Source organism: Rhea americana, unplaced genomic scaffold (genome assembly GCF_003343005.1).
Source record: "Rhea americana isolate MKP2758 unplaced genomic scaffold, rheAme1 scaffold_4, whole genome shotgun sequence".
Taxonomy (NCBI): Eukaryota; Metazoa; Chordata; class Aves; order Rheiformes; family Rheidae; genus Rhea; species Rhea americana.
The window spans coordinates 9,586,547-9,613,599 of record NW_028186534.1 but is presented as its reverse complement, the minus strand read 5'-3'; the positions used below and the strand labels follow the sequence as shown (position 1 = coordinate 9,613,599).

The 27,053-nt window shown below is 36.3% G+C and overlaps 1 protein-coding gene across 1 annotated transcript in view; it reads right to left on the bottom strand.

Annotated features, from left to right (window-relative positions):
- Positions 1 to 8,066: 8,066 nt before the first annotated feature.
- EDN3 (endothelin 3) overlaps positions 8,067 to 27,053 on the bottom strand; it is a 20,389-nt gene continuing 1,402 nt past the window's right edge. The window contains exons 3-6 of the mRNA XM_085314126.1: positions 11,548 to 11,559; positions 10,820 to 10,981; positions 10,340 to 10,444; positions 8,067 to 9,527 (exon numbers count right to left, since the gene is read on the bottom strand). Of these exons, the coding sequence (XP_085170252.1) occupies positions 10,372 to 10,444; positions 10,820 to 10,981; positions 11,548 to 11,559 (247 nt within the window). The 3' untranslated portion in view covers positions 8,067 to 9,527; positions 10,340 to 10,371. The remainder of the gene's footprint in view (positions 9,528 to 10,339; positions 10,445 to 10,819; positions 10,982 to 11,547; positions 11,560 to 27,053) is intronic.

Here is a 27,053-nt window from a genome sequence, read left to right as displayed (position 1 = left end):
CCTAGCATTTTTCCGTGAAATGTGCTAAATTGCCAGTGAGTTGCTAATCAAACACTTCAGGTCCCTCTCTTCGTTTTCTTCAGGCTTCTACATATAGTAGAATTACAGTTCCTGGATTTAGGTAATGGGAAAGTCATGTCACTTTTCATTTTAAAATGTTTCTAACATAAATGTTGGGAGGACAAGGAGGAAACAAACCCTGCAATAACAACAACATGGCTTCAGGACAACTAGTATGTACCTGAATGTGCAGAGACACGGAAATAAAGGGAACAGCTATTCAAGCATTTTATATACCTCAGTTCTACTCTAAATCCCCACCAGAACCAAACATTTAGCTTCTTGTGAGTGTGCCTTTCTAGGTGCACTATGGTAGCATTGTGTAGACTCCTTCTTTCTCATAGGTGATGGGTGAGCAGTTACTTGAAAGCATCTGAAGACAAACAGTGCCAGTTCTGCCAAATGGCATCAGTCTTGCACATGTTTTCTGACATGACCATCCTCAGAGCATTGATAAGTAAAATTGTTAATTGAAGACAGAGGCATGGCTTTGGATGGGGCCCATAGAGGTCTTATGCAGACTTTGTTTTTGGTCTTGCATTTGGGCTGATACTTGCAAAAACAACTTAAGTAATTTACCCGAGATCTCATAATGTGATAGTGACAGAATCAGAATTATGATTCTGAGCTTATTGATCTCTAATGCAGATTTTACTCTCCTTATGCTTTTTTCCCCCCTTAAGTACTGCCTCAAATGCCAACTCAAATTATTCAACTCAATAGAGCTCTACTTAAATAAAGAACATCAATCAAAGAAAAACCTCAGGATCTGTCACAGGTGTTTTGAATGTTTTGATTCATGATCAGACTGTTATAAAGAAAGGTTTTACATATAAAAATTCAAATACTTAGGTTCAGTCTGGTACTTACTGTACTGTTTATAAAAAAACTGCACAATATGACCCATAGCTGACCCATGACTATCCAAATTAACACCAGAAAGAGCTATAAACTGGCTTCATTCCTGTGAAAGTAATGGAATTCTCTTCTGTAATAGATATAGGAAAACAAAGTACAGATTAAAAAAACATGTTAATGCTTTTAATTGCTTTGGGGAACTGCATCCTACTGTATCAGAATTGCATAATTACATGCACAGTTCTAGGAGTCGTCTTCTAAAAGAGCCTGTTTGGGGTTTGACTTTTATCCTTGCTTTGCAATGGTTACGTAATTCACTAAATTGACTTGGAGAATGTTGGCCCAGGACTGGATTATTGTTTTCTTCAGAGATTCTTACTACTTAAGAAAGACTGGGTACCAGTTTCCTCTAAGCAATATATTTAGGGTTTTGTCATTCCTAACCTTGTTTTCATTGGTAGTTCAAAACTTCTTAACCTTTGAGAATCACAGGATAATTCCAGTTGAAGGGGACCTCAAACAGTTACATGTACCTACCGTATTTTTGAATTTATGTTTGTTAGCTCATGTAAATTAGAAATGTCRATTCCTTATCTACAAAATCCAGGGTAGGACAATGGAAACATTGGTTGTCCGTTGGTGCATGAACTGTTTTCTTTCTGACAAGATAAAATGATCTTGCAAACAGATCCTGATCTTACGTTCTAAGGGGATTTGCCGAGAAAATACTCAGGAAGAATAAACAGAAGTGAGGAGGAACACTGTTTATTACAATTTAGAACAAATGGAAACTTTATCTTGGAGGGGACCCCAATTGTAACCATGATGAACTATGCTCTAATGCAGAAAAAAGCCGCCTGTATGATTCGGGGTTCAATTCTAAACTGAAACTTAAAAGAAGCATGTTCACAAATAGGGTTTCCTTTATTGGTACAAGGTGGTTTCTTCTGTGAAGGGGTTAATGAATTGGATGTTTGCCTTTCCTTGCATGCCTTTGTGCTTTTGCACTTGGAAAACCAATTCCACATGGAAAAGCGCCTAGTTCTGCCTAGACATGCTAAATACAGATGTCATCTCATTGTAGCCTGACAATCTGCTTTATCATGCAAGCAGGATAATGCTACTTGAATACCATTATCATTACTGTTCTGAAGTTATTTTCGTGTTAAGTATTTCATGTTTAATAGAGGTATCAACTGCTGACCTCATTCCCATGGACTACTTATTTAGGTCAGGTCTTCACTAGCTAGCATATTCCCTTGCTGACATGACTATGTTGGTAAAAGCCTAACCTATACACAGCTGTAACAAAAAAGTGAGCTTTTGTTGATACTGTTTGAAAAGATGGTGTAGCTATGCTTGCAGGAGAAACTCCTTTTGTTGGTATATATGCTGTCTTCGTGAGATAGCTTTACCAGAATAGTGACTCCCACAAGACTTCTGTGGGAAGAATCTTACCCCCTGATGATCACTACCAACCCACACTGGGAAAGCTGAAGAGGGTTCTGGCCCCTGCTGTCCAGCTCACCCCTCTTCTAGAAGCTATTGTTCTTATGGAGAGTTGCTATTGTGGGCCAGCTACTTGGTTGCCTCAGGCACAGCTTGTCTATTCAAGTAAACTTCATTTTTGTTTCAGTTAATACATGTGGCTGTTACCTGCATTGTGAACTCATATTCACTTCTGGACTTGCTTCAGTGTGCTGCAGCCTGAATTGTCACAGCATGAAATGCAAGGCCATTCAGAGTTATCCTCAGTAACATGTCTCAGCTGTAAATTAGTAGCTAGTGAGTAGCTTTGTTCTTTAAGTTCAGTAGCCAGATCAGGTCAGCAGTGCACAGATGTATTCTCCTGCTCTTTTGGTATGTTTTTTTTCCAAGAGTGTTCTATTAAAAGCACACATACTTTGCAGATAGTTCACCTTTAAATTCACACCTAACTACTCATGACTTCATCAGCAGTTTTTATATATTTCTCGATGAAGTGTTGTTACTGACTATTCAAACAGCTGAGTCTGTGAGCACCTTAAGATACAAACCGTGTACATATACTAATTGTTTCACATTCTCACTTGCTCTTGTGCAGTTCTGAAAATGCAAATTTCCAGAATASAGTAGTACTAATGGCCAGGCTTAGAGGACAAGATATACAGACTAATATGAAATTTATCTATTGTCTTTGCCAAGCAGAAAGCAAGTTGAGTTCTAATGAGTAACTTGCAATTGAACCCATTTGAATTCAACTCTGATTCCTATATGGAAACCTGAAAGGTTGACCATGAAGGCTGGAAGTACAGAATATAGTATTTACCATTTCTCTACTCTTTCTAATTCTTAATTATTGAACTGTTAAACTGAATGTTATAAAACAAATAAAAATTCAAAGACAGTATGCAGTCAGCATCCACTGGACAGTAATGCAGTCAATATCCACTTCACAGCCACATCCAGACAGTGAAGTAGAGTATCAGAGATGTTTCATAATCTGCTTTTCCATTCTGAAGAGCTAAATTTCAGTCCTGTCATTCTGTCCTATCCAATGCCTGTACCTTATTCAGGTGGAATATGATTATTGGCAATGGAGAAGATGTTTTAACTGTTTTTTATTTTCTGTACCCATGAGATAGTTCAAGCCCTGAGACGTGAACTTTTCCCAGTGTCAACTTACTGCCATGTACACATGATCAGTTCACATGCTATTTCAGACTTTCTTTAGGGCTTATGATAGCCACTGAATGAAAACTGAAATAAGTAAATATTTCAAAGACACATACAGAAAGGAAACTCCTTTGTTCTCTAAGGTTATTTCATTGTTTGAAGTACTGGCACTTTAGTGTCTAAATGACCTTGTCCACAGAGGATTTAAAAATATAGGAAAAATGAAGTGTGAATGTAAAAGACTTCTAATCAACTTACTGCTGACACATCAGAACTTCAGCTCTTGTAAGTCAATACAATTCCACTTATGTTGACAGAGACATATCTGCAGAAAATTTAGGTCAAGATGTCCATTTATTGAAGATTGGATGATAGTACATGGTAAAAATGCTTAGATGCCTAGAGAAACACAGAGGCGCAAAGAGAGTTTTTGAATGTACTAACGTATTTACCCAGTCTCTGAAATTGGTGCATACAGGAAATGACTAGCAACCTGTTCTGTTCAAAGCATGATGGATTTAGTGCATATTGAGAGAATGATCTCTCAATGATATGAATTGAGAGAATTAGTGCATAAAGTGAGAGAACTAAGCTATCCCAAAAGGAACTATTTGGGGGAGCTTTAATGWGGATATTAGCATGACTTTAGGCTAAAACCCAGTAAGATCCCAGCATTCAGGGAGAGTGTTTCTCATGTTGGAGCAGGAGCTGAGTCTTGAATTTCATCCCAAACCTCTAGTGAAGCTCAGCTGTGCTAACTACCAGCATGGGTCACTAAACTAGGGATACCTCTGTAGTATAAATCAAGGCATGCCTGTCTTCCAAAGCACTTCTGAAAATGTTGGGAGCCAAGATACAATTGCTTTTCAATAAAGTTTGGCAAGATAGTACTGCAAGGTAAACAGAAAGCTCAATATCCTTTGTTTAACTTGCCTAATATAATTTAAATCTCTTAATCTTGTCAGATTTCTTTGTACTCAAAGCTCTCCAGATCAGGTTATAAGTATATCTTTTCTTTTGTAAAACTCTACTAGTGAAAACAGACATTGTTTCCAATCTCATGTGTTTACAATTTTGCTTGATTGCTATTCCAACAGATTTCAAGCCATGGATTTAAAAGTTTAACGTTCATATGGCTGGAATTTGTTCCTTTTCTAACAAAAACTTCTAGTTGCATTTTTTGGTCTTATTCTTGTTAGTCTGTATTTTACTTAAGATACAATTTTTTCTCCTTAAATTACCTTGAGTCAAATTTTCATGATTGCCTTTCATGGTAAGTTTTTATTTTTACCTAGCTGTTCTGAAAACCAGTTCACAACAGTAGTACCTGGAATATGCGTGAAAGGTCCTAAATACTGCAATGGGAACATCTTGCAGGTTGGAGTGCTAGTTGTCTAAAGGTAGAGCCCTAAAACTTAAGGGCATTGTTTGATACATTGTTACTACTGGTAAGGCTGTTCAGGGTGGATCTAGTAAGAACATACTCCAGAATTGTGGCCACCATTTCTCTTGGTCCTTGTGAAGAGAGCCCTATAGAGCATGTAACATAGTTGCCTTCTTTTCTCGCAGCAAGAGAAATTAACCATGCAAATGAAAGCTGCTAGTGGATTTCTGAGGGTTAGAAATGTTTTAGAAATGTGTGTTTTCTGAAGCTGCTTTGTTCCAAGTAGTTTTCTCATGGTTTTATTAAAAGGTTGTTTGTTTCAAACAATTTTTACAGACACATCAGAAGCCTGTTAAAATTCACRTTGATGTGTTGCCCTGAATTTTAGAGTCTGTAAAGTTTTGCCTGTATAAGAAGTCTGGGTATATTCCCCAATGCACCTCACAGAGATGTGTCATTGTTTGGCAACAAGAAAAGGCCATTTTCACAAGCTCTTTTTGCTCAGCTGTTTTGATGGAGAGAAGGGCTTAGATGCCAAACCTGGGAATTTTAAAATCATCAAGAACATTTCATTCAGTCGTTGCTGGCACGTTGTGCCAGAGGTTTCCATTTTATTATGGAGGAACAAAATAATTCAGTTCTGCTGTATTTAATAAATAGTTGGAATATATAATAAATTCCTTTCAACACATTTTTAAAGCAGATGAGGAATGATTAAGTTGACATAGTTTTAGCCAAGAGAAAATTACTTCTGCCTGTGTGACAGAGTGACCCTATAAAAAGGTATCACTTTCTCCAGCCACGTATTGGTAGACTTCAGTGGGTCTAGTACCACTTACTGCAACCCTTAGTAAGGATATGGATAGTGAAATGAGTATATCAGAGGTTTTTTTAATGTTGTTTTGATTTATTTACAAAAGTGAAGTATCTTTCATTGTGAAGTCATTTGAAAATCAGATACTTTTTCTCCTACTCCCCTCACTTTGTCATCCCTATATTGACTTTACAGGAGAAAGGATGAACAGAAGAACTTGGCTTCCAGGTTTTAAGATACATTGTATAATACATGGGAAGGATTAGAAGGAAAAGAGCAATATTCGCAAAAGCCAGCACTACAAGGAACCATTTATTCTAACCTATAGGAAATAAGATCTGAGCCTTGCTCAAGAAAGTCTTGTCCTAACTTTGTAGGAAGGTATCCCTTTTCCAACATAGTTTTGACCACTCTTAAATTCTGACAACAAAGGCTATGCCTTTTCCAAGTCACAGCCCATGAATATGAGGTGGAGATGATGACAGAGACTATGGCCTCCATGTCACTTAGCTGTTCTAACTGCTATGTTTAACCTGAATGTTTTTATTGTAATATAAGCCCCCTACTTCTTGTACTTTCTACAAAGGATACAGAGGACAAAATTCTGCTTTATTATCTGCCACAGCACTTCGTATTTGATGATTGTGTTTACATCTTCCCTCTTTCTTCTCTGCTGTAGGTTAAACAACTGAAATTTTTCCAAAAACCTCCTTCATACATCACTTTTGATACCTCTGATTGTTCGTTGTTCTTACAGCTGTTAACAACTGCAAATTGCACTTTATTAATGGGATCTAGAATTAACATTGTAACACTGACAGAATTAGAGCAGAGCTATATTTAAATGGTTGTACTTGGAACAGCCTAAGAAATGGAACTACTTTGTTTTTACAGAATTAAAATAACACTAGTGGCCTCAAAAATAATTTTCCAAAACAAGAACGACTCTGGAGTACAACTAACTATGCTAATGTTTCATGTAAAAAGACAGTAATTCTAGTTTCTGCAAATAATCATTTTATGCTATCACATTTTAAGAGTTGTTTGTTAGTTAAAAATATTCATCAGTTCTATACAAAATGAATTTTTGTGTGTAATCTTTAAAGAACTGGATTTTCAAATTATCTCAACATCCTCTAGTAAAAACTTAAAAACACATAAACCTACAAAACTGGTTTGAAATCTGAGTCCCTAAGAGCTGAGGAATACCACTGGTGATATTTTCTAGAAATTATTAAAATTAAATAATAACAGTCTGATGGTGATTAACTGTTCTTGCACAGAATAATGATAGTTCCACTCCAGAACTACAGGCATATAATGATCGAGTATGTGCTGCATTTTAGATATCCACAGTAGACATCGTTTTTTGTCTCTTCTAGGTTTGATATAAGTTATTTATCATTTTCTTTCTTTTGCTGTGTTCATATGAACTGATTTTTACATTAACTGCTAGCAGTACATTGGTACAGTGTTTTCAGTTACTGTGTAGTCCCCAAAACCAAACTCTTTGAAAGGAGAATTCACACAGAAAAATGTCAGATTATTCTTTCCTGATGAAAAAAGCACAACAATAACACCCACAACCCACTACTCAAAGGACAAATCTAACTTACTGCCAATTGATTTTTTTTTTTTTTTAATCTTTGAAAGGTTAAAATAGAGTGAAAGCAGGTGGGGCTGGGGAAGGTGTGAATCTAGCTTCAAATGTAACACTTAAATTGAATCAAGCTGGGAAGAGAGTAGAAATCCAAATACAGACTGAGCAATTGACCTAAAAGCTGCATCAGTGGAGGAAGTATTGACAGCCTTGTCAGCACCGAGGTGCCAGGTCTTTGCAATTTCAGAGAAAATGTATGAAAAATGAACCTGCCATCAGCGAACGTTACTGGTAGAAAGAACTTGCAATCCAAATGTGACCGTTCCTCTTCTTTTTTCCCAGTATCCACATTAGAGCAGATGGGAGTTACATTTGCAGCAAAAGGGACACAAGATTGAAATGTAATCTTTTAACATAAAATTATTATCAAAGAAATTTTATTATTTTTTGTACTCAATTCTCAAACTGTTAGAACTACCAAACTCTTTTGAAGATGGCAAGTTTTTGTATATCCTAAGCATATGCACAAAAAAAACAGTTACTGCTTATAAATGAACATTAGTTTCTTTATAACAAAGCTTGCTTATTTTTTAAAAAACCTAAAACTATACAGTGTCTTTCAAAAATTTGGGGAAAACAGTTCTGTGAAGTGTTTTTACACAATAAATAATCTATTTTCTATAAATGTACAAAATCATGCCAGCAAGTAAGAAACTGACACAAATGCAATAACTGGAAGATATATTTAGTTTTATAACTATAATAATTTATTTATGAAATATATCCACATATATATAAAATATATCACATATATTTTGGCAAAGACCTCCCTTTTTTGTTTCAAACAAAATCTATCACCACTGTTTTAAGTCTATATAACCTTTTTTTCTGCTCATTTTTTTTCATTTTGCAGGAGTATTTTTGGTCTCCATCTCTGTTCTAATAAAATATAATTTAGTGTCATCTGGTTACAATTTAAACTATGTGCCCTGGGAAAAGTCTGCATGAAGGTCAAACTAGAGAAGTTCTGTAATGCCACAAGTAAGCGATTTTCTCTGTTTCTTTTTAAATTACATTAAAGAACAGGATTTGCAAAACTTACTCATTTTTGCTGGCTTATTCTGCATCCCCCTATCAAAAAAAGTCCATAATTTCTGCTGAAATCATTTACATTGAAAACTCTCCAGGGGTGGATATTTTACCTTTTGCCAAGTTTCCAGATTGTTCAGTTGTTCAGTGATGATGTTTCAATGAAGAGTAAGAAATGTACTTTTAACATATTAGGAAAGATGAATTTATATACTGTGGATGATAAGATACGTAAGGGCTTAGAATAGCAAATGGTCTAGTATAGGAAATTACTATGATTGTATGAAGTTTGATTTTTAAGTTCCATAGTCTTACAGTATCATGTTTAGGAAATTCTTTGGAGTAAATAATTGAAATTTTGTTCAGCAGCTATAGTGCATTCTTAGATGATCGTTGTAAATGTTTTTGAATGGAACTTTGAAGAGTGGGAATAATTTGTGCTTAAATTAGGTAATCTATTGAATACTCAATGTATACTCTTAACTTGCTATAGTTTATAATAATATTTATATTAGCTGTTCATATTTATTCTGCATAGATATTGTCATTTAAACATCTGCCACAAAGTTACAATATGATTCAGGCTTGCATACATTAACAAGAGAAATATTTTATCAATTTATTCTTAATGAGAACTCATGTACAGGCAATCTCTTTCTAACTTATCACATTTTCCCATTGCAATTGCCTGCATAAAGCTTTGGATGGTTCTTCAGACAGATAGCAAGCAGTAAGTGGAACAGTATGTTTCTATTGTACTTTTAAAAATCAGGTAGAAAAATAATTCCTGAAACTTTGTGTTGCTGCAGTTTGGTTCCTCCTTTGAATTGTTCCCTGTCAGGTTATATGATAAAGATTATCCTTTACTAAGACTCTCATGAGAGGAGCGTGGGAGAAAGCATCTTCATACAGGTTCACATGCCCTCAATTTGGCATTGATGAAATTAAAGCGTTACATACTTCTGGATTCTCCACTGGCATCAAACTGAAGCATCAAGTTCCTCCATCTCAAGGGAGAGTTGTAGTTTAAGTTCTTGCTTCTCAGCTTCAGCAAATAAACATTAAACCTAAAAGAAAAAGAAAAAAAAAAAAAGAAAAAAGCTTGATTATTCTGAACTACCTCCTCATGATCCTGTTGGAACTGTGGTCTCCTGATCATCTCCATAGTTATATCTGCACACAGTAAATGTTACCCAGATGTCTAATTAGCTCTGATTAAATAATTATAGAGAGAAGTTCAGCCTGGAGACTTATAATCCAAGTGCTTCCCCTGAGAGCAGAAAGGTTTGGATAGGGGTTGGGTTTTTTCTTTTTTTTAATTTCTCTGGTTCTAATGGCTGCAGCATTTCACCTAAAACTAAAAGTATTTGATTACACTAAAATCATTTTATATTTTTTATATGGCACTAGTATTAAGATCTGGAATTGGAACTTTTTGAAACTGGCTACTAGGCCACAGTAATTTCTTCCTATATGACATCTAAAGTAGATTTATTTTCCCCTCCCTCCAAATATTTTTTCCACAAGTTTGTTCTATTTTCTGAACCTTGACAACTTTAAGGGACTGTAGCTTATGTTTTTGCAGAGCTAAATGAAGAAAAAGATGATAGGCAGGAACAGCCATGGCCTTAAGGAAAAAAAAAATGTGGGACTATTGCCAGAAAATGTGTTGGCTTATAGCCAGAGAATCCAAATTTTGAAGGAGCTATATCAGCATGGGGAAGGCTGTAGTAATTCTGTGTATAATCAATTTTTTTAAAGAAGCCTCATTTAGAAAAAAGTAATAGTATTTATTTGAAAAAATTTAGACATCAGAAAATATTTTTTTAATTAATGTTTCTATTCAACATTAAACAGAGCATGAACATCTATTACATACCAGATGGTTCAGAACCTCCCAAGTTCTCTGTGCTACTGAATGAAAGCATGTTTCTTTTCTTTGCATAGGTCGGTCTTCTCTGTTGTTTTCACTGATCCATGATTGCTGAGGAAGAGAAATTGGCTAGGTTCTTCACTGTGATCTCACTAGTTGCCCATACAGAGCTATTTATAAACTGACAAATGACATTTTTCTTTAGAATAGATAATACTTGGAATTTTTATCTAAAATAGTGCAATATTAAGCAGGCCCTGAACTACCCTGTTTATTCTTTAACTGGACAGGAGATCTACTGTTTCAAAAATGCCACATCATAWAAAGAAACACCAGAAATAAAATTCAAAATACTAGACATGAGAATTTTATTTAAAAACAATACATTTGTTAATCCTTTAGTTTGACACATGCAACTTGATTATTCAGCTTCATGGAATAGTCAAATCATGTAGACAGTTAGCAACGTTAAGGAAGGATACTCACCTTCTGTCCTGCATTCTCCTGCAAAACTGCATGCACTGTTTGTCACGTGCATCCAAACAAGAGCACCGAAACGAAGAGTGGAAAGTACTTTCAAACTGGCTTGTAGACCTTTTGCCTCTAAAACTGCCTCTGTAGTTAGACAGCCCATATGGCACAGTCCTCCTGTCATAAGAATCACAGTCATGATATATTTTACAAACCAATTAAGAGGTCATTTCATATCTTTCCTATTTTAGAATATAGGCCTATTCATGTAACCTAATAAACAGTGACACAAAACTCAAACCCTATGCTCATGTTAAAAGCTCTCCTTGTAACAGATTACAACTTTTGCTTAAAGTACTCAGGCTTTTACAAGGTTAGAAAGTAGCAGAAATTAAATTAATGGCAGAATCAGCTGACAAATATACTGGCTACATACAAATTTTGTTATTACTTAGCAGCAGATACAATTAAATGCCCAGGTTACTGCTTATTTTATTTCTCATTAATTCTTTATCATATAGGTTCCCAGTCTGAAATTACTATGCACAAAATTTGGCATGTTCAGTTCCATAACAGGTATAAAGTGACAAAGAAGCTGTGTTGAATTTCTACCAGATACCATCACATTGTGTCGTCATCTTCATCATACAAAGGCTGAATTGCCGGTAGTTTTACTATTTTCATCACCCAAAACCGTCAGCATGACTGGCTTGCTGTATTAGGTTTAGGGACAGGGACATGACTCTGGAGTCATAGGTATGAGAATCAGGTAGATAATCTTCCTAATATGGAAGGCAGTGATACATATCCACTAATGCTTTTCTATAGGATCATATCCAGTTCTTTACAGGAGCATATCAAGAAACAGTATGAGTTAATTCTCTTTATTTCCCTGCAGTCTGGCATACTCTGCTCCTTAATGAGGAATATTCAGTAATATTGTTTATCTGAAAAGGGCATGCTTTATCACTGCCTGCTAGCATCTCAAAAATGTATGGATAGTTTTGATTGATATCATAAACTATTCCTCTTGCAAGATGTTTAAGAATCTCAATTGATAGCAGCTGTACACTACAAGGAACCTCTCGAAACACACCAAAGTTCAGTGCACTTGAGCTCTGGGCAAACCCCTGAATCCACTGAAAATCAGAAGATATCTCTTGTTCAAAAGAAAGAAGGAAGAGGAAAGAACAAAAGAAAGGATGTAATCTTGATGCAAGAGAGGAAGTTAGGGTGGCAGTGTTACAGAACAAAGCCTGAATAATCAGTCTGGAACCACTAATGCCATGTAGTTGGACTTCTATCACTTTCTTTCATAAAAACACCATTAGGCTATTAATTGGAAATATGCAGATTTTCCATTCTCTCACACTCATGTTGGGCTGAAAGTATCAGAAACATTATTTTCTGAATGTCCACAATAGTTTTTGATGCAACATTGGCAAGGCTGATGTAAAGAAAATCACAAAGATCTGGAAATATGCAGTATCTCTGTGTCTTGGAGGTTATGAGAGGTCTTTGTCCTGTAGACTCTGCTCTGCCTCATCTATATGCAGATGCTGTTACATATTTTCACCACTTCTTTCATTCTGTCTATGTCTTAACACTGGGAAAGACTAACAATAGGCAAATTAATCTTAAAAGACTATTTAGGACATGATTGTGCTCCCCCTCCCTTCTCAAACAGTAGATTATGAGGCTACTTGCTGTCTTCAAGAGTAGGCATGAGTCCCATTTCATACTTGAAGAGTATTAGCAATTCTGTACTGACATCTGCTTTATAATGATGAATGATAAATGGCTAATGCAGGTAACTTCTGACACAAACAATTGCTTTATCATCTTATCTTTAGATACATTTGGGTTTATGAAGTAAAGGGTGGTATTTGGAGGCAGGAACAGAAAGTATTTTTGAGTGTGGCAAACCCTCTGTAAAACTGTCTGGTAAAAATAATTCTGTTACGCAACATTTTTCTCAGATTTAGGCTGAAATGAAAACATGACTCTTGCTTGGTCTAACCAAAATTAAAACCCCTATCTTATGGCAGATAGGTCGTGAGGGGATAAAAAAGCCTTTTACAGCTTTTGCAGATGTCCTCCCACAGTGTGCTAGCAAGACATAAAATACTGTAGTATGCTATTCTCATTACTAAAAGTGTTTCCTATTTTTCCAACATACAATACTATTTTTCATTACACTAATGCTCTAAATCAGAATCTCTGCAGGATTGAGCTGTTGCTTGTTCCTCTATCTGAGGTTCTGTCTGCACAGCCAGAGTGGCACAGGGACATGTGTGCTTACTCCTTATTTGCTGCAGTTTACAAATTAATGAACTAGCTAAAATTGTCATCAAATTCAATTTTATGTTAATATATCAGTATATGAACTACAGTGGTTAAGGAATGGTCCTGTAACCAGTCTGATGTCTTTGCTGTGAGATAGTAAAATCCATAAAATAGGCAGGAGTGGGGAATATAACGTAATTACAAGTGGTAAGAACCATGAATCACATCCCTGGGTAAAGGAAGAAAGTGATTATTTTAGATACTGTTTCTGACCTTTCTACAAAGAACCTGATGGTCTATGAAACAAAATTTGTACGTTTGTTCTCAGCATTCCAGAAATACATGCAAATATAATGATATTTTACAGTGTAATAATTTTAACTAGAATGCCCAAGCAAACATTTTTATGTAAGCTAATAAGCAGATTTGCCAACCAGAGATAGGAAATTTAAAGTTTTGATATAGTCTTCCCAGTATGCCTGTCAGATGTTTTGGTTTTGAATTTTTGGCTTAGAAATTAAAGCTTCAATAGTAACCCACAGTCTTTCCAGTAGTATTCAGAAAGAGCTGCAAAATGTAGTAGATGTTTTCTTGTCTGTCAGTTACTCTGATAAAACTCATAAATTGCAACATTTAAGCAAAAATTAACATGTGCATGGTTATCATTCCAGTAGCTGAAAATGTTAGTAAATCAAGTTAGTTCATGCCTCTTTCACAGTACTTCAAAAGTGAGAAGAGATGCCAGAGAAATTCAGTTGAACAAATATCAGAAGTATTTGCCTAGCAGCATGCTTAATCTTAGATTGTTGCACATGATTAATGAATGGCTGCTTGTGCAGCACATTTTATGGTGCTCAGTGCTCAGGTTCAAAATGAGGGAACCAGCATCACAATTTCTAGATACAGAGTGGTAATCACTGTCAACATTTTACTAAGCATGTCTGTTGCTAAGAAGTCAGCTTTAGCTTTCCATTTCAGAAGGTGAAGCATCTCTTTTTTTAGTCAAAGCTTGCTATCTTTAGCATGCACAGGGCAGTTTCTGTCTGCACAGGGAAGATGAGCAGCAGCTGAACTAGGCAGAAGCAGATTTGTTGGCTAGCCAACTGCTGGATTGCCAGGGATATCTGAGCAACTGATTCCCTAACACCATATTCCTAGTAGTTATGACCAGGTCCCTAGCCAAAGTACTGGCTAAGAGCCATTTGGAAACATTTTGAAATTACCTATGTGAGAGTCACGGATTTTTTTTTTTTTTTTTTTTTTTTTTTTTAACAGTTAAATTTCACAAGAAATACAAGATTTCCAATCTTTAACTCAGACTATACTGTTTCTCCTTTTAGGAGAGCAAAATTCTCATAGAACAGTAAAATTGGTTTCCACATATTTAAGGACTAAAGCGTACAATGTGTCCTTTATGCATTTCTTCTCTACAAAGAGCATAACAAGCATATTGATGCGATTCTGGATCAGCCTTTCCAAGGTACTTCTTTGAACTGGCATCTTTGTGATAACATAAAAACCTGAGGTGTATGTGGAGATGGCCCACTTCCTCTTTTGTAGAGGTCAGCTACCAGTATGATTGCTGCATCCAGGGAGCAGACGTATAAAGGAAAAGCCAACATGCTAATTTTTTAAACACTTTCTAAATTACAGTAGGTCTGGGTTTAAAAAACAGTTTCTTTGTCAGTATAAACTATTCTGTTCTTTATTCATATCATCAGAAGGGTCAATTTGGGAAAAAAGGCTGCTAACATAACTCTCCAGTGCCTGGAATTAAGCCATGTGTATGATTTGTCAATGTCCCACTGTCCCTCATTTGTACTATAATGAATGGTCAGTGTTTAGGCAGCCAAAATCCAACTAGTTTGTTTTAATTCTTATAACATGTGACTGAGTTTCTCATGCTATGTTATAATTGACCTGTGAATTGCTTTTATTTTCTACTTTCCCAGCCACTTGAACACAGTAGATACTGCCACAGCACTTGTGAGTTTCAGCCAAAACAGAAGGATGAGGGGGTTGCAGCACTCATCTCAGATACTGTGATTTCAGTATTCAGCAATAGATTTCTGGCATGTATCCAGGCCAGCCAGGCTCTCAAGTGTCTCCAATGTATTCAGACAATCTTAGAATATATGAGAGCCCTGTAAGGACCACTGAGAACAAAAAAGGTAGAGAGGAAGCAAGATCTCTTTACATTCTCTGTGTAAACTAAAATGTCTCCAAAATGAAAGATGTTGGGGGAATTAACAGATATTTCTGTGTATAATTTCATGTAAAGCTGCAGCAGAATTACTATGTAGCTCTGATGAAGAGATCACTGGCTGCTCTGAAAGTTCACTCCAACCTTTTCTGCAACAGGCGTATTTTTTTAATTGCAGTTAGTTACAGTTATTCCTCCCATATTATCCTTTGATCATCATTTATCAAGTAAAACACCATGGAAACACCCTTCARAGAAGTCCCTGACTTTCTGGCCTTATGTCATCCTAATTACATGCTGTATTCACAAAATAATACAGGGATTTCACTACATTTTTTATACTTAATTATTCACAGACTCCTAAAATTGAGAGATATAATAGATTGTTCCTCCTTACCAATATTGTCCTAGTCCCTCATCTATTTAAAGATTTATGATGACACATAGAAATAATGCTTGCTTTTCTCTGAGTAGGTTCTTGCAGTTAAAATTATTTTCAGAGGAGAGAAACAGGTGCTCATGCTTTGTAGCCACACCTTCATTTCCCACGTCCTCACTTTAGTAGCAGTCAGTGCTCCTAGATACCTAAATAGACTACTGATACCCAAAAAGATGATTGAAGAACTTGCTGAATTTTTCACCTTCACTGTTTTTTTTCAATCTAATTTGTTTAGTTAACACTTAAGCTTTTAAAAGACCCAAAATTAATTACAGTGAATTAGTTATAGCTAATTTAGGCAATGACCTAAGGATTGTACATATCTGCTTCACCATCCAGATTCACTGACCACATGAATTCTTTGATCTACTTCCTAGTGGGACTTCACGGTACTCAAATAAGTACCATGAGAGAATCTGAAGGCTAATGTCTCTGTGATAAGGCAGATCATTTGTCCGGGTATSTCTCTTAATATGCCATCCCAGGAGCATTACAGCAATGAGATAGGCTAGAGCAAAACTCCATTATCTTGCTAGCAACCTACATGCCTGTCTGCTTGTGTCAGCAGGCTTAATTAACCGGTGTTGGCACAATGCACCAGGCTGCCCACGGTTTCAAATAAAATGAGTAGTATTTTTATAAAGTGAGTTGGTCCCTGAGAGATACAGTGATGTGGAAGACACCCGTGGTTAGTTCGTTGGCATAGTGATACTGAGCAGCCAGTTGAGCTACACCAGGAGACAGTCAGCTCTCATACATCCCTCAGGAGCACACTGGGAAGGAAGAAAGTGAAAGAGTTGGGCAGGTCAGAGCAGCTTCACTTTTTTCTCCTGTTTCTTTCTCCTTCTTTGAAGAAGGTATGTTTCTACTTTCTTGCAACCTGAGGCCCAAGAGGGAGAACAGACCTGCACTAACAGCCCTGAAAAGAGGTGAAGGGACTCAGAACAGGAGTGATTCTGTGTGAGAGAAAGCAGAAATGATGTGTGGACTGGAGACAGTCAGTGTAGGGGCTGGGAGATGACAGAGACAAGAATAATTTGGAGCTGCAGTCAAAAATAGTTGCTGGGCAGGAGAATGATGATGAACACTCATTTTTTTCAAGCTATTTTATATTTAGATTGAGTTGTTAGGGTCTACCCAGTCCTGATTTAGATGACTCACGCATACGAGCTCTGCAGAAGGACACAGAATAAATGTCATCTTCGAAAGCTTTATATACCTTAATTTACTTAAACCAATTATTCATGCTATATTAAATGAGCTGTATTTTGATCCCTGTGATCACAAGGTAATTCCAGCAATATAATCTTCTAAGTAAATGAGATAAATTTACAATATATTTGGTACATTCATGGTGACTAGAGAAGGAGGTTACAAAGAACTCAGTTTACTAACCACTGACTGCAAGTGTCTGRTAGCTGAAAATGTCCTGGAGACAGAAAGCTATTTTTTTTCCCCCATAAAAAGAAGCCATCTAACATTCCTCCTGCTTTCCTATTTTATATGTTCTTTGGTAAAAGTGAAACACAGCATAATTTAAGCTTGACTAACTCAAAAGCAACATCTAGCACAATTAGCTGCTTAGGTCTCTGCTGATCCTTACCAGGAATAATCAGATCTGTGGCTTTTATAAACAGTTAAGAGGAAGGATTCCCATGGCTGCAATCTGGCTTACCTAGCATGCATGTGTTACCATTTCTGATAAATATATTAGCAAGGATGCTCCATGAAATATATAACTTCATAACACACATAATATTCTTATTAAAGCACAGCTAATATAATACGAAACAGGCTACAATTGCTTTTTTTGATATATTTCACTTAGCTTTAGCGATTTGCAATATTCCACATTGAGCTAACAAATATAGTAAAGAATATGTTGTAATGACTGCAAAATATTCATACTCAGGAGACCTTACTGCAATATTGCATGAAGATAGAGGAAGACACTTGATTCCATTGCCAGCATGAAATATCGGAAAAAAACTGAAGCTTTGTGGAGCAAAGACAACATAGCGTAAAACAAAAAGCAGACACAAATAAAATAGCTGGTCTTAAGAGACAACTGTCTTTGTTTAAAGCAATTTCTTTGTGTCTTACACCCTTAACTCGATCCCTGATAACTAAGGACTGAATTATGAACTAAAATATCATATGGATGAAAATACTGTCTTTTTAATATCTTATCAGTAGTATTTTTGGTTTGGACTGACTATTGTAAGAAAGGTCTTTCCCAGCATGCTTTTTGTGGGAGGTTTTGTCAGGGATATTCCTAGGAGTTTCTCACTTGCCAAAACACAGAAGACAACACATGTGCAAACATTATTTGTGTTCAGCAGTATACAAGAGTGGCAGAGGTAGGCTTCAGAAAATCCTATTTCTAATCCAAGACTTGAAAGCCATTTAAGCATATACTTAAAATTTTTGATTCAAAATTAAATGAATGAATTGATACTTTAATGAGTGCACTCTTTAATTTCTAGGTGACAGCAGGGAATCCACTATTTAATTATTACAAGGTTACACCTAAGAGTATTCTTTTTCTGTGTATGTTGGTAGGGAAATTATATAAATGCCTGTAATTTCATAATGAAGGTCAACTCAGCAATAGAACTTTGAGCAGAACAAACATGCAGTATAGTTAAATCATAAATAAATGGCAAAATCAAAATAATCTGCTTTTCTTTAAAAAAAATTAACATTAGAAACTTCATATTTATTACTAGTAATCCTTTTCCCGTAGCTGTCAAAAGAATATTGCATGTTTCCTGTATCAAATATGATAAGAAAAAAAATTGGGTTGTACAGTGAAAAGCTGAGGTACTTTTCTATAGGTTAATAATATGAAACAAGCATGGGGTTGTATTTTTTCATTAACGTCCCCAATAGTAGGAGGTTGGCTAGCTCACTTTACCTTTTGAACTGAGCCACCGTTTCACAAAAATACCTCTGTGCAAATATACTGCTCATATCCTTCAGTACCTGCTGGTCCCAGTTTTTGAMAAGCTAACGGACTTTTAATTATAAAAAATGTATCTGGTGCAGTATTCCTTCCCTCCTGTAAGACCCAACCTCCCATTACTCTTCTTTCTTCTTCTGACTGGCAGGGAGGATTAGTAAATGGGCTGGTTCCAAAGCAAGAAGGCATGAGGTAAATCCTGAAAGGCAGAAGTGACCAGAAAATAAAGAGAATGAAAGGAATTAATTAAAATTAAGTGGCAAAGGGTAGCTTTTCCAAAGTAAGTCTCAGAGTTCATTCTAGCTTCTGAACCCACCATACCACTGTCCGCATAGAACACATTCTCCAGTGCACGTATCCACCACTCCCCACAGTGTGTACAGTTAAAAACGCACTGTTGGTTTAAAAACAAACAAAACAAAAAACCCAGGGAGAATATAAACACACAGTGTTAAAACTTAAGGCTGATGAAAATGACTGTGGTTTGACAACCCTGGAAACTGTTATTCTTTGTTTACTCTTAGAATTTGAGCAACATGAAGAGCAATAGTAAAGTCTGAAAGCACTAGCTATGAGCGTGTTGTCCCTGACCCAATCCTCTGCAGGGCTAGCTCCTGCACTGATGTGCGAATTCAGTCTGCAGAGCCAGACCAGTTTCAGGCTGTCATGAGGGTACTATTGTTAGGGTATCAATACTACGAGTACTGAAAACAGGCTTTACAGGAAGACTAAGAGGACATGTGCTAGTTTAGGCTGTGGAGGGCACAAAAGCTGTGCGTGTTTCAGAGAGACCGAAGGAGCAGAGGGATCAGGCTGAACAATGCAGGATGAGGGATGCTCGAACAACAGTGAGACAGTTCAGGAGCAGTTGGGAGAAGTGATTAGAATACAAAACAAGAGCATGAATTTAAGGCCCTCAATAGAACAGGAAATGGGCCTTATTAGAATAGGATAGTGTTTCAATGTGAAAATGTCAGAAGGTAACATTGGCTGAAAAAAAGAAGCGTGCCTAAGATGGTCAAGGATGTTAACATGTTAACATCCCTAATCTAGGAAGTAAAAGTTAGTTTAAAATGGAAGGAGTGGATCTTGATCATTCAAGAGAGTACCATGAATACATGTACTTTAAAACAGAGTAGACACAGAAAAGGCAAACTGTTCTTATCTTCATCTAGAAGACTGTGTAATTATATTCCAATACTGAAATATTCTTAAGCTATTTTTCCTTCAGTTTGATATTTATCTCACTGGTTTCAGAGTTCTAATTGTGAAAATTAGTGTGCACTGCTGCCAGTAGTGAAAGTGCATATATTTCACTAAAGACAAATGAGAAGCAAGATGGCCTGTCTACCCAAGATTATGTATGAAAGCTAGGGGAAATCAATAGAGATGTGAAGTCAATGTGCAAAACTGAAATGTGTAAGAAAAAGGATCTGAAATAATTGGATTTTTATTTGTTGTAATGGCAAAGTATGAGCATCTCAAAAGGTTTGTCTACCTGTGAATTGAAGAAGTTAAACTGTATTAATAGAAAATATTGAGTCAGTATGTGATTTAAATATGAAAGGGCACAATCTATGTTTGAATAAAAGGCCTAAAAATCAAACCAATTTGTCCATAATAAAACACAACCATATCAGCAGAAGCCTGTTACTATGTCCAAAAGTCTATTTGAAATACTATTCTTTAGATGTGACTATTTCTGCAGCATTTTAACATCATAAATCCTACAATTTTTAGGATTAGAGATACGTAAAATCTCTCATTTATTTTTTGCTTTTTACAAAAGTTTTTTACTGAAAGAAGAGAAGGAAAAACCCCATAATTAAAATGAACTAATGTAAATAAGGAAGATTATCCGCTTTATACTTGGTATTTTTTTTTTTTTTTTTACCAATGAGTATGACCATAGATTCCATATGTTTCAGTTATTTTAATTTTTAGTAGCTTTAATAAGATTTCCCTTTTTATCTTTCACATTCAGGATACATTAGGAAATGGAGTGCATATGGACAGTCTAATCTTGGTTGAATTCACAAAAGTAAAACTTAGATTTCAGTGAACATGTGGATAATACAGTCCACAAAATTCCTGCCTAACTTCATCCAGGAAAATAAAGTCAATTGTAACTGCCTAGACAATATTATATTTTTTTTCACTGAATCGAAAACCCAGCAAAGAAAGAAAGAGGCACTAATCTTCTTTTTATTTTCAACAAAACTCCTATCTGCCAGGTTATTTGTAAAGCAGCTGTATTAAAATCAGGATCATTGTACTGTTTTCAGTTTCTTTAAATAGTTTTCTTAAGACCTGTTATCTCTGCCATTTGTAACTGTGAAGTACAGTATATAATCCAAATGCTCTATTTAAAATTATTTTTATAAAGCCAGTAACAGCATTCTTTCTCTCCTTCAAGTGCTTCAACATTAAGCATTTAAACATTCTACATATCATGGGAAAGAATGCAATGACAGTCTCTAGTCACAGAGAAGAACATACAGAAGTGCCTTGTACCACCTACTAAGCATTTTTGAGAAAACATTTTGTTTCTGTTCACATTAAGATAGGTCAAACTATCACATATGTGATTTAGAAATGAAAGTCCCATTTTCAAAAGGACACAGCCAATTAGGACGAATCAGAACATTTATTAAAAGAAAAACAAAATAAGCTTTGTGTGTTAGGTCTGAAAGCAACTCTTGACTACCAATTGTGGCTTCACTGTGAAAAAACACAATTTGGGTAATGTTACATGGAAGGATAAAACACCATATACAAGGTTTTCGAAGGAAAAATCTGCTAATCCTCAAATTTGTGGCAAATTATAGTGCACCTGATTTTTACATTGTTTCAAGCACAGCATCCCTATTAAATACATAAACAGCTTGCATATGAAAGGAGCTGCTATAACATGACAGTGATGTTGACAGCTGTGTTTGGCATTAGCCATGGTGGATTAATGGGAGGGAGGGACTGAAGTCTGTTGCTGCAGAAGAGCAACATCTCAACAACTCACAACTGAATCAGCTCTCACAACAATTAGCTCTGATTCAGTTGTGAGTTTTAGCACTTGCATTTGAAGACCCTCCAAAAACTCTTTTTTGTTTTTTGATGAGTCAGAAAGGCATTTCGTAGCAAATTTTATATGACTGTGGAAGATTTCATAATATCCTAATGCTAATAACTGTGCTAGTAACAACTACATTATTTTTATTGTATAAGCTAAATGGTTTTGTCACTAAAAGGGATCAAAAMGAAATAGAACTAGAGATGCTTGGTTCAAATCAGTATCATCTAGCTCAGTAGCAGTTTGAACATGAAAGGCTAGTTCAAGTACAGTTCTAGAACTACGCATTAGCTGTGGACTAAGTTATATTAACTTAGTATTATGTCTTCATAGTGTAAATCTCAGGGTTAGTTTTAAAATCATCATCCAACAAAAGGAATGAAGAACTAGAAAAATGTTTAAATAAATAAGCTAACTGAGGGAACATAGTAAAATGGTACTGTTAGACCACAGTTGTTACATGCCTCTGCAGCTATTTGAACAGTGGAATACATATTCTCAAAGATTGTTGGACACTGCAGTATTCAGTGAGCTTTCCAATCCAACAGAAAATTCATGTATCAGCTTTATCACTTTCTTCATCACCCATTCTGTGATTTTGGCACTTGGTTCTGATGGTTAACCATGCTCACTGTTAAACAGGTCATCTTCCTTATTTGAACTTGCTTGTAGCCGCTATTTTATCATTATGCCTTTGCCTAGAAGGTATTTTCAGTCTGATATATTACAATTATTAGCACATGCTTAGCTGTTTCACTGAACAGGAGAGCTCTGGCTGTGTTCTTTCATTACTAGTAATACACAGGATCTTTTCTACACTTAACTAATGAAGAAGGTAATTCTCAAAAAGGTTGTTATCCTAATACTTTAAATTTATAATACCATCTAATACCCATAAAGATGAAAAGCACTTTAAATTACATTCTGTGGGTTTTCTTTCAACAAAATTTAATCACTAATGAGATGCAGAAAATAAAAAAAATGATGTGATAGAAATGGAAAAGTCAGCAGGACATCCTGTAAGGACACCAATATCCAATAGGCTTGGAGTCTTCTCAAGATAGCACATCTTCTCTATATATGAGCAAAACTGAATGAAGTGATGACCGGGTGAAGATCTTTTTCATTGTAAGATTGTCTTCTGATAGTGACCTAGGCCAGCTAGGGTGAACTGTCTGGAGTTGCCAACCTAGAACTGCTCATATTCCTAAATGGCCATCAAAATTTATGATATTTGACTTAAAAATATTACAGAAACTTCATATTTCCTCTTTATGATGGGACAGGAATGTGTCAGCACATGGTTGTGAAATACTCACCTTATCTTCCACTAACATATCCCACTCACAGACTACCAATGAGTGTATGACTTTGTCCTTCCACAGAGGAAACAGAACATGTGTAAGTGCAGAGGATCAGTGAGCAAGCACAAAAATATTAGATCAAACTCTTCCTTTCACTTTGTCCATTCAACTCTACTGATTCAGGAATTTATGACGTTGGTCTAAAGAACCTTTAGACCATCATGAAAGCTCATCTCTTAACACAGTTGTAGAATTTCATTCAGTTATTCCCCTTTTTGAGCATAGTATCCAATACTGAAATAAGGCATGTCATCTAGAAAAAAAAATTGCTTTGATTTAGACATGGCAAGAAATTATCATTTTGTCTGGTGCTTAGCCTGAGTGGCTGAATGTCTTTACTGTGCTAATCCTTCTTTAAAAGTCTCTGGATTGTTGCCATGAGTTCTCATTATATTTTTCTTTCACAGATTAGGGGCCATTTTAGTATCTATCATTGTTTGTCCATTATAGTATTACTCTCCTACAGTTTTCAAATTTGATCTTTAACTAATTATTCTGAGCATCTATAGTGTTTCATGCAGCAACATTAATGTCCTTAATTGAAACACATTTTGCCTTTTGATGCATGTGCTCAGCTGATCTCAAAATACAGGACCCCTTTGAAGACAGACAAATTTAAAATGTGTCTTTCCTAAATTTTCTTCTCTAAATTATATTATTAAGCATAACCCTACAGGTTGTGGCTGTATTACATCAGTGGGTACTGTTTAAGAGTTTATTCTTTTTGCTTTAAAATGTGTCTTTAATTATATATGAAGGCAGGCATAATCATTTGACAAAAAAAAATAACACACATTGATTCCTCGAGGAATCAGTTTTCAGTCTGATCAGTGAGAACAATATACCAATTTTTAATAAAATATTTTATGCAGCCTTTGTCTACAAGATATAATTGCATTTTCTACTCTGACTTACGGACAATCTCCTTCCTTTACATTTAATGCTTTCACTGTTCCCATCAAAAAAAGACTTACAGTATGTCAAAATAACACAAGCATACTCAGAGGTCTGGACTAACCCTAGTGGTTTACAGATCTGTATAAAGCAATGGCAAATGTGTGCGCATGTAATTTCTCATTTAATTTGGGGTGGCTACAGAGAGTCAAAGGCTGCATACTGTGCAATTCCGTGCTTTTCAAGGGCTCTCTCCCTGCTGATCCTCGAGGTTTCTCAGCAAGGATAGAAATATACCCTGTATTGGAATCTGTTTCCAACACTGTTTTTATTGAAACCACTTCTCCACGGAGGGAGGAGGAAGAGGAGTCATGACCAGTATTTGTTCTGAATATATCAAAACAATGCTTAAAAGCATCTTCTGTTGGGAGAAAGTGATGAGGAAGAAAGAGTAGGAGGAAGTAAAATACATCTATGACATATGGAGGAGATAGTTACCTGGAAACAGAAGACATTAAGGAATTTGTGATAGGAATAAGAAATGATAAAGTGAAGGGAGATGAGGAAGAAGAAAATTAGTAAAAAGTAATTCCAATGTTTGGTGCAGCAAATAAAAATGAAAAAGACATGAGAGATAGGTAAACAAGAAAAAAATCAGAATCAACAGATGTTAGAAAACTTCTGCAGTCTCTAATACCATTTTTCTGGCCCCTCTGTTTTATGTGTGATCCTCAGAATTGTGTTTGAGCCAAACAGTAATAAAAATAAAAACTTTCAACAACATGCATATAGCAACATAAAAGCTCTATTTACAGTCTGTGCAGTCTATACATATGTAACGGGTGTTTCCATTTAAAGTTGTGTAACTATCTTGGGATATTAAATTGCACAAGTAGGCCCAATTCTTCTCGTTTACATTGAGAAATACCTTTTGATAAATACCTTAGGTAGAAGACCAGGCCAGAATTAGGGGCAATTCATCTGGATGCGTGATATAAAAGCCCAGTCCTACTTCTGTTGTACTGAACATGCTCAAAAATGTCAAATGGCTCTGTAAATACTGTTTCAATTACTATCTCTGCCCTCATGTATAGAAACTTTCCTCTGTGGAGGAGTCCTAGGATTTCTGATGACCAGGACTGCACTCTTGCAGCTTTCTATATCTGCCCACCCTGGTAAACTGAGCCTTTCCTTTCAGTGCTCCCTTCGCAGGCTACAGCACAGAAGTCTTAAGGAAGAGCTAGAGGAGAGGGAGAGTAAAGCAGTCCTGCGGAGACACCTGACTCTTCCAGCCAAAGTGCACCGCCTGCCTTTTTCCACTCTCTGGAAACCCCAGCCCACCAACTTCGAGAGTGCCTCTTTTCTCCAATTCTAATCAGCAATTACAGGTTCCCAAAACTTCAGTTCATACTAGACTAATTCCTTTACTCTCCACAATTATCCACCCATTGTTTATCGACCCTAGAGAGCCTCTAGCATCCTGGTAAACCTACTCCCAACAGTGTTGGGAAATAAATCATGTTATAGACTCTTAAACAGAATCATAGAACGGTAAGGTTGGAAGGAACCTCTAGAGATCATCTAGTCAAACCCTCAGCATAGCCCATATGGGGATTAGGCCTTGCATAGGACCTTGGCATTAGCAGCACCACGTTCTAACCAACTGAGCTAAACCATATGCAGCCCTGAACTGTCAGGTTTCCCGAGATCATGGAAACCATATATACTTTCATTCTGTATTTTTTGTTCTTTCTTTGCTGATCTTCACTCAGGACTTCCCAGTAGGAAAAAATTCTCCACATCAGTGAATGCATGCACACTATTTATGTTACAATGTTGTATCCAAAATACTTTTCACACCAGAGGGAAAATGACTGTTCTTACTGACCTGAACAGGCGATCCTATAAAAATAGAGTTTAAACTTAGCAGAATTCTATTTATTCAGTCTGTGGCCAAAAAGGAATGTAGTTTCCCTGTTTCACTAGTGAAGCTCTGAGTCAAATATACTGAGTCATAAATATTTAGCTAAAATAATTCTAAGTAATCCTGGGATGGATTAGTAGAGGTATGGAACTTGAAGAACTGCATGACTTCTGTGAATACATTATACACACTGCATGTGCCTGTAATCTAAAACTCATTTAACTTAATTTATTTTGTTGCTACTTTCTATTTTGTTTCTATTCATTTTGCCATTGTAATCTGATTAAAAGCTTTGCAATTGTTTCAAAAGCAAATCTGGCTTAGTACAAATGTTTCCAACAGACAGTGGAGTTCTTGGTGGTGGCATGTGGAAGTTCACAGCTATACAGACCCAGTACTTTTAATTCTGAGGTTCATTAGAGGAATCTAAAAATAAGACTTCATTTGATCTCCTACTAACTTTTAAAATGCACTGACTGCCGTAGTTTGCACAGGACTGATGCTTGTTAGCCTATGGAACAGTCTTTACAAAACCTTAAGATTTACAAAACCTTAAGATTCTCTCACTCCGAGAAACAGGACATGGACAATAGTCTAGGAAGAGAACGACTCCAAGCTTCGGGCTCTAGGCAAACTGTCACTCTTCCTGGCCAACTGCTTTGCATTAACCAGTGCAGGTACCCGATGTTCTTTTCTGCGCTCATGCTCCACCTCCCACTGCCCGTTACGAAACTGAGAATTTCTACTTCGTGGGAAATGTTGTTTTCAAAAGTTGTTTTTGTTATGAGTTGCAGCAAACGCTTATGTTCCTCCTTCTCGCAAAACGTAATTGTAAAAGAAACCCCTTTTTGCACATTTATGTCTGGTATATTGCTGTTTTCAAAAATTATTATTATTTTAATGTCAAAATATTTTCCCACATGAATTTCTATCAAAGGCAGTACAATTTCACACACTTCGTTTCTCCTTCCCTGAAGACTGGTTTATTAGAAACAGCTTTCTCCGACAAAATATCTACTTTTCTCCCGCGGCTAACGCCAGCCAGGCGGTGCCGGCGCCCAGGGCGCGGAGCGCCGCGGGGAGGCCGCGCCGCGCAGGCCGCGGGGCGGG